At 39.5% G+C, this 9011-nt stretch overlaps 1 protein-coding gene across 1 annotated transcript in view; it reads right to left on the bottom strand.

The window, feature by feature from the left end:
• Nucleotides 1-5855: 5855 nt before the first annotated feature.
• Nucleotides 5856-9011, bottom strand: part of ZSWIM6 (zinc finger SWIM-type containing 6) — a 216422-nt gene continuing 213266 nt past the window's right edge. The window contains exon 14 of the mRNA XM_049864131.1: nt 5856-8564. Coding sequence (XP_049720088.1) covers nt 7702-8564 — 863 coding nt within the window. The 3' untranslated portion in view covers nt 5856-7701. The remainder of the gene's footprint in view (nt 8565-9011) is intronic.

The following is a 9011-nucleotide window of genomic DNA, read 5'->3' as shown; positions in this document are numbered from 1 at the left end:
TGAAAAAAAAATAATAATAATGGGCTTGTACTACCCTTCCTCTTTTTGCTCCTAACCGCGGGCTGGGATGTAGGTGTAATGGCAGGATCTGGATCAATCAACTTAGACCCAGAGATGGAAAATGTGTATGTGTTCTGGACTGCCTATCTCTGGACTGTTAGGTGAGCTAATAAGGTTGTATCTTGTTTTGAAACTTACGTGTGCGCTTAAAATTGAGTTTGCTTAACTCAGGTCAAGATAAAATTGAACCTGTCATGTTGCCGTGTTGGGTGAAGAATGTGAACATTTTGAGGTAGTTGTTCAAGAGTTCTACCCGCCTTGCTCCATCTAATTCTAAATTTATTCTGGCAATTTTTTGAGGGTCAGAACTATGTCTTACGCTTTTTTGGGCCCCCCAGAAGGCTAAGAACATAGTACACACTCAATAAACACAACAACGCTACCAGAAAACAGTAGAACACGAGTGTGACTTTGGAGCCTGATTGCCTGGGTTTGAATCTGCCACTTACTAGCAATGTGACTTTAGATAACCTTGAGGTGTCTTACTTTCTTCATCAGTAAAACAGAGGAAGGTAATAATAGTCATATAAGCCTCATAGGATTGTTGAAGAATAAGTTAATACATGCGAAGTACATAAAGCAGTGCCTGGTACATAGTAAGCAAAAATTGTGTTTGCCATCATTATTATTATGATGGTTGTTATTATTGTGATGATAACAAAAACCTTTCTGTAGAAAGTGCGCTGGCCCTGGTGCCAAACATCCTTGCAATGTCTGTGGATGTGCACATTGCACTGCTCTAAATGTGAGGTAACGTTCAAACCATTCTGAAGTATACCTCTCCTCTTTTCTGCATTTTGCATTATTTAAAGGAACATATTTACAAAGCAGAGGCCCATTGAAAAACCATCCCTGGAGAAAAAGCAAGAATCCCTTGTACATGCTTATATTTGAGGGCCCCACGTGCTCGAGTTAGGGCTTATCAGTGGAGCCAAAGGCTTTTTTTCTGAATGTTAATGCACAGTGAAATTAGGCAATAGCTTCCTTTTCAAAAGCAGATCTACTTCTCTTCATACTTCTTCCTGCTTGGAGTAGTAAGGTGTTTCCAGTTTGGCACTAACCTAGAGAAGACAAAAAGGCTGTTTTCTTCCTTTCCTATTTTAGAACAGGGCTACCCTGAGTGGGAGCAATTCACATTATGGGAGCCTGACCTGTTACATTCAGGCGTCTGGTGTGTAACTGAGAGGCAGAAACCTAAGAACATGGATAGCCAAAACACATTTTGATTTTTACAGCCTGTGTGGACACTTAAGAAGTCACATTTTTCATTGTACTACTCTTTTAACTTTTCTGTTTGTTGAATTTTTCAGCATAAAAAGTTGGGAAAAGAATAAAAAAGGGGAACAGAGACCACTGGTCTCTTATCAGATTGCTAAGCAACCAAAAATTCTCCAAAATGTAGAAAGTATAAAATTCTTGCCAAATGATAGCACAGGGTAGTAGAAAGTTCAAAATATTCATAAGGCCAAGGTATGTGCAATACAAATGTAAAAGGCTGTTGTCAGTCAGTAGGCTATTATTGTTTCTGCCAAGGAAGACACCAGAAATGATGGCTGCTGTTATGGATTGAACTGTGTTCTGCCAAAAAGAAATGTGGAAGTTCTAACCCATGTACCTGTGAATGTGATCCTGTTTGGAAATAGGCACTTTCTTTTGTTGTGTTAATGTGGTCACACCAGAGTAGGGTGGGTCCTAAATGTAATGATTCTGGGTGGTGCCTTCTAAGAAGAATGAAATACACACAGGCACAGATACACTAGGGAAAGATAGTCACCATGTGAAGGACCCGTCTATAAGCAAAGGACACCAAGGATCGTCAGCTGAGGCTAAAATAGGAGAGAGTCCCGTAAAAGAATATGGTCGAGACCCTGATTTGAACTTTTAACCCCCATAACTGAGAAAATAAATTTCTGTTCTTTAAAGCCACCCACTTGTGGTATTTTTTGTTATAGCAGCACTAGGTAACTAAGACAGTTGCATAGTTGAAAAATCTTCCTTCTCTGAAAACCCACACCCCAATAAATATGGATTCCCTGCTTGGCCATGTCTGTGCTATCTGACCCTTCCCCTTATGTCAGTGGCCAAACCATGATGAGGTCTTCTTTGGGATTTTTCCAAACTGGAACTAAGAGAAGACAGTCCTTTTCTGGTGAGAAATAAAGTCAATATGCAGACAGCAAAGAAGAAGAAGAGAGTAAGAACATTAGAATAATAAGAATAGAATGGTATTAAAAAGAAGAACGAATAAGAGAATAAGAAAAGAAGAGGTCAAAGGACTGAATACTAGACCAAGCTGCCATTTAGAGGTCAGGAAGATGAAGAGGGGCTGGCAAAATGGTTGTCATGGTAACAATGCAACCAGGGAAACGAACATTTTCAGGACTCACTATTTTGGATCAAATTATCTTCACCCACCCCTTGTCTCAGGGTTATACATACCACTTAAAACTAAATAATCCCAATTTTTATATGTTGCCCTGAGCTTTCTCCTGAGCTAACACTTACTTGACAGCTCCACCTGGATGTCTTACAGGCATCTTAAATTTAACACGCTCAAGCTAAACTACTGATCTTCCACCAGAAAACTTGCTCTCTGCCATCTTCTCCATTTCAGTTAGTGGCAACTTCTAGTTGCTCAGGTTTAGAAATTGGGAGTCAATTTTGATGCTCCTCCTCCTCACATGCCACATATCAGAAAAGGCTAGACTTCCCAAGTTATGCGTAATCTCATCAATTGTCACCATTTCTACTGACCCCACTGGGTATAAGCCCCATCATTTCTTGCCTGGATTATTGTGGCAGCCTTCTAATTTGTCTGTGTGCCTCCCTCTTGCCCTCCCAATCACATACCAAAACAAACCAAACCCACTGCCATCAAGTCAAGTCTGATTCCCAGTGACCCTATAGGACAGAGTAGAGCTGCCTCATAGGGTTTCCAATGAGCGGCTAGTAGATTCCAACTGCTGACCTTTTGGTTAGCAGCCCTATCTCTTAACTACTGCACCACCAGGGCTCCCCAAACCACACAGCAGCCAGCAAATGGTTTTTCATTGACTTGTCGGATCATGTGACTCCTCTACCTTGGATCCTTCAAATACAGAGTAGAAATCTTGACCATGACCTACAACCCTCTACAGGATCTGCAACCTAACTGCACAACTCTTTAGCCTCACCTTCTCCCCTTCTCTGCTTGCATTCCATTCAGCCCCAGCTATAGTCCCTTTGCTGTTCCCAGACTTTTCCCCTCTTCCTTAACACACACCTGTCAGGGGCCAGCTCCCTCATTTTCTTGAGGCATCTGTTCATATTTCAGCATATCAGAGAGGTCTTCCCAGAGAGATTTTCCCTGACCATTCTACCCTAAATGGTACACTTTACCATGGTAACACATTTGGTTTTTGGTTACCCTGACTTATTTTTCCCTAAAACATGAATCACCAGCTAATGTGCTGTTTGTTTATACTATGTCCCCCTCCCACTAGAATATGTGCTCCATGAGAACAGGCGTTTTGCTTTAATATTTGTCTTCTTAGTACCTAGAACCATGCCTATCTTGTTTTTGTTAGGTGCCATTGAGTCAGTTTCGACTCATAGAGATCCTGTGTACAACAGAACAAAACACTGCCTGGTCCTGTGCCATCCTTAAAATTGTTGTTATGCTTGAGCCCATTGTTGCAGCCACTGTGTCAATCCACCTTGTTGAGGGTCTTCCTCTTTTCCAATGACCCTGTACTTTACCAAGCATGATGTCCTTCGCCAGGGACTGATCCTTCCCAAGAACACATCCAAAGTAGGTAAGACACAGTCTCGCCATCTTTGCTTCTAAGGAGCATTATGGTTGTACTTCTTCCAAGACAGATTTGGCACACAAAAAATGCTTGCTGAACCCTCAGGGTTCTTACATTTCCTATTTTGCCCAGACTGGCTTGAATTGATCCTCATACTTATGTTAAAAAAAAAAAAAAGTTCTCTTAAAATTAGCCACCCTTTTCATTTACTAAAATGTATCAGATTACTTAGTAATAATGTCTTCTCCTACATTCCCCTGTCTTTTCACTGACCAATTATTAATTCCTGAATTAGCTGCCATTTCACAGTTTCTTCAGCAATTCAGAAAAAGTTCAGTTCTCCTTTGCTATTGTATTGGCCTAACAGTGTGACTACAGTGGCTTTATTTAATTTTCATTCAACTGACTTACTATTTGAGTCATAAAACATTCATTTTCCCCTCTGAAACTATAGCCCATATTACCAAATGAAATCACCGATCAAGAGCAACGTAATGCAGAATTCTATAGGCCAGGCCAGGAACAAACTACCTTGCCTTTGCATTATCTAGGCTTAACATTTCTTCCATTTCTCTTTCTTGCTGTTATAATTTCAGGACTTTTTTCGAGCACCAGCCCATTGCAAGGTAAGAAGACATATCAAAGCATTCATTTGTCTACTTGGCCATGGTCATAGCTAAGGAGTTGAAGGCATAATGGTTCAACAATGTTTGCTAAAATGGGTTTGAGGAAGTAACAAAGTTCATTTGTCCATCGTCCTTGGTCTCCAACTTTATTCTAAAGGTCCATGATAATTTTAAGATCTCACTGCAAAGATGGCCAAGGAACACAGAATAATTTTCCATCAGGGAAGATCTCAAAGTCTCGGCTACTAGAAGTCACTTTGTTCTCCTTTGATGCCCCTAGTAGAAGGGGCTGCCCCCTCCCTTTTAGCAGTCTACTTCATCATGAAATGTCTGTGTTTCAAAGGACCCACAGGAACTTATATTTACCCTTAGGCAAACCAATTTTCAAAAACAGTAAGCTTACATTTCATAGTTTTGATTTTTATTTCTACTTGGCATTAATGGGATTTCAAAATGTCACCATAGACTCATTTATTTAACTTTCACCTATTGACTTAACCTCTTGACATTTGGAATCTACCATTACAGCTGGATGTCAAAAAGAAACTTAAAATTTCAAGAGAGTAAGTATTTGAATATTAAAACCAAAATAACAAACCCACTGCCATCGAGTCATTTCTGACTCATAGTGACCCTAAGAACAGAGCAGAACTGTCCCTGTTGGGTTTTCAAAGCCGTAAATCTTTACAGAAGCAGACTGCCATTCCTCCTGCAGAGTGGCTGATGGGTTCAAACTGCTAACCTTTCGGTTAGCAGCTGAGTGCTTAACCACTGTGCCATCAGGGCACGTATTCAGAATACGGTAACTTAATAAGTATTCGCCTTGTTTTGCATATGTCTCTTTGATGGAGATGGAGTGGGAAAGATGCTACAATGTGTATGTAGCAGCACTTATACCCCTTTAAATGCATTTTGTTTTTAAACAACACACACACACAAAAAAAAAAAACCTCTCACAAACTTAGCATTTATTAAATATATCAAGTACTGAGCACTCTAAATTATAATTTATTAGTTAAGAAGGAATGACCAAGTGTACAGACTGAAGGAAAATTGGTTATTCTGCCTCATATCTTATCTGTGTGATTATTTGATTTATGTGTCTTCTCCAGTAAGCAGACAGTAAGCTCCAGTGTCTGGTTTTATTCACCATTACATTGCCAGGGCCTAGCGCAGTGCCTGGAAGATAGTACATAGATATTTACTGGATGAATGAATGTATATTATATATAATATACATAGTATATATAACATGTATATACTATTATTATTAAACACTTAGAGATGTAGTTCTACCCACCAAATTGGAGAGTAATAAGAGATATATCATAAAGGAGGCAGAATCAACTTTCAAAAAACTAATTTTAATCAAAACAAAAATTGTTGATCATTAACAAGTTTATAAAACAGTGATTTAGTTACATAAATAAATTGATATCAGTGTATCAAATCTTAATTACTTTCAACTTCATGAGCATGTTTACACGGGTGATGAAGTACAACCTTTTTTTTTTCTTTTTACCTATTATAATAAATAAAATGGAGCGCATGAAATAGTTCTTCTAAACAAAAATACCTACAAACATACCTCTAGCATGTTCTCTAATGAAGGGAACAAGAGACACTGGACAACTTTTGCACCAAAACATAAAAATTGCTTTAAAAAGCACAAGGTTACAGAACCATCAGCTAAAGTAAAGACACTATACTGTAACCAAAGTTGGTACTTAATAATATAATGAACAGTTTGGTAGTTAGATCTCCAGTTTGGTTATTTTAAAGCATTAAGACAAGGCAAGATAGAAGGCTGCTTTTGTTTGAGTAATTCTAGAGAAAATAAAATATGTTTAAAAAAAAAAAAGGAAAGAAAACTGAAAAGTAGAACAGTCATACCTACACAACTTTCTGTCCTGCACAAAGTCAAAATACCTATGCAGAATAGATATATAATATATATAATGTTATTTGTGCACAAAGGTTAGCTTATTATTAGCTCACTGCAAAGGCGTAATGGATCATGTCAATTGTTTTGGAAAACATTTTGCGTTTTGTGTCAAAAGGATATTTCTTCAAAGTTTCCTAGGCTAGGAGGCACGAACCCCAATTCCGGCATACTGTATATTCTTAATGCTAAGGCTTGCTGCTCTGGCTGTGTATTTTGTTGTCCCTCTTTATTCTAGTGACTGTTAAAAGCATGTGTGGTGTAGTGGTTATTGGTGGTGGTGGTGTGTGTGTCTGTGTGTATACATATATATATATGTATACATAAGCTGTATAAATATATATACATATATAATTTCTCCCGTTAGGTTTCAGTCCAACCGTGCAATCCAAAAGGTGGCTCTGCCTAGATGCCCAGCATGAAGTTCACCACCCGAGCCAACCCTGAAGCAAGGCGCACTTTTAGTCCTTCTAGTAAGTTTTCTCTCAGTTTTTTTTTGTTTGTTTTTGTTTAAAACCGAGCTACTGCAGCTTCAAGTATTTTGCATTACATAGAATATTTTTTATAAATTAGTTAATGTTATATTTTCAATATTCAGACATATACTATAATATATATACAGTACAATAAATGCTCTCATTCTTTTTTTAATTTTTTTTTTTTTTTTTTTTTGATAAATCCCTGAGAATGTATGTTGACAGTCGCTAAGTTTCCACATGCACAAGCATCGTGTGCCATGCTTCTGGACGGACAGCACTGCAAAGCCACGTGGGTCAGCCTTTTAACTATTAGTATTTCATTTTGTTGGTTTGTTTAAATATGCTGAAAATGTAAAGATGAGTTACAAAGGAGTAAAGCTGAATCCATTCGAGGTACTTATCACAGGATGGAGGTGTTTTGTTTGGTTTTTAAAGCCATTTCAATTATTATTATTATTATTTTTGAGGCTGTGAACGTATACAGAAAACAGGAGAGCTATGTGGACTTTTGCCACTTGACAACATATACTCAGTGTAAACCAAACCTTTTTAACCTCTCTCTCATACATAACCAAAATAAAATAAAGAGAAAAGGAAAAAAAGAAGAAGAAAAAAAGAAAAAGGGAAAAAATTAAAAACACACAAACTTTCACAACATGACAATTTAGTCTGCAAACGCAATATAACTATACACATATAATACCGGTGTGGCTCTGTTCGTTAAGTTAAAAAGGGTACAAAGGCAGGCTCAAGTAAAAACAAACCATCCCTCCCATCCCCACCCCACCCCATTCAAACAAGTTCTATCAACCAAACCTCTCCCGAACCAACATCATCAGTTTCTTTTTGCCTTTGTAGATTTGTTTCAGGTTGTCAATGAACTGTGTAAACTGAATGTGTCCATCATGCGCCATTAAGAAGGTCTCTCGGGCCTTGCTGAGGAACTCTATAAACTCACTATAGTGCCGAGGACTGATGTGTGTGAGTCGTGAGTGCGTTGTGTTGATGTAGGCCCCGATCGTGGCATCCAAGAGTTGCCTCAAGGGAGCTTTGTCCAGTGACATAAGCTTACCAGAGTTCCTCCTTCCATGAAGTCCCACCATGCCAGGAGTGGTCAGAGTGCATCTGCGCAAAATGTCTGACAGTACCGTTGCACACTTGACACTCTTAACCACCAGAGGTATTATAGCTGCAAGCTCATTTTTGCCAAGGGAGTGGCTGAGCGCACAGGCCCATAAAACGTCATTAATGGCAGGGTGTGTGTCCTGATTGTAGCTCAGGTTGAGATGGGTCATGGCCAGGGTGGCCAGCTTGTAGGCCCTCATGGGGTACCCGCGATGCTCCATGTACCGTGCTATTGTAAAGAGCTGTGTGTAGCTCATGCCGGTCGTAGCAGCGTCAAGAACAATTTGGTACGCTGTCTCAAAAGCTATGTGATCCTTCTCACACAGGGTCAGCGCAGAGAGGGCACAGTTCTGAGGGTCCTTCATGGCACACTGCAATGCAAGTGTCCGGGCACTGCTGGCCAGTTTTTCCTGCTGGTGGCAGTCCAGGTGGAGGCGGACGATGGTGCTGTTGGACATCACGGTGGTTGCAACTATACTTGTGGCCTCAGTGGGAGTAAACAGCGTAAACCAGCTCTGCATGATGCTGTCCAGGGCATAAACACCTGCAAGAAACACAAACAAGCCCTATTACCGACAAGGTGGCTACCTAGAGGTCTTGCCTGATTTCCTCCTCTCTAATCAATGCTTATGTTGTTAACCATCACAGGACATGAGCTAGGCCAGAAAATCATGTAAGGTAATGTGCCTGGGAGCAACCTTTTAGAATAAGGTTATTACGGATTGTTATTCAGTGAAAGGTCTGAAAGGAACATGAACTTCCCGTAATGAAGAACTAATCCTCTCGGTAGCTGGTATTTGCACTGTGCTGCTTGCCATTTCAGACAATGCTTTCCAGCTAATGAGTTCTAGTTCACTGGGGCCTTCAGTCAGTTACCCACTACAGAATTTGAGTTACAAGAACTACCACCCTCGCCAAAACAGGGAGTTTTTATATAGTGTGTGTGTTTGTGTGTAAATTTAAAGTACACACAATACAGAATTATTAGACA

The sequence above is a fragment of the Elephas maximus genome, chromosome 2 (genome assembly GCF_024166365.1).
Source record: "Elephas maximus indicus isolate mEleMax1 chromosome 2, mEleMax1 primary haplotype, whole genome shotgun sequence".
Taxonomy (NCBI): domain Eukaryota; kingdom Metazoa; phylum Chordata; class Mammalia; order Proboscidea; family Elephantidae; genus Elephas; species Elephas maximus.
Note: the sequence above shows the minus strand (reverse complement) of the source record. Positions and strands in the feature narration are given on the sequence as shown.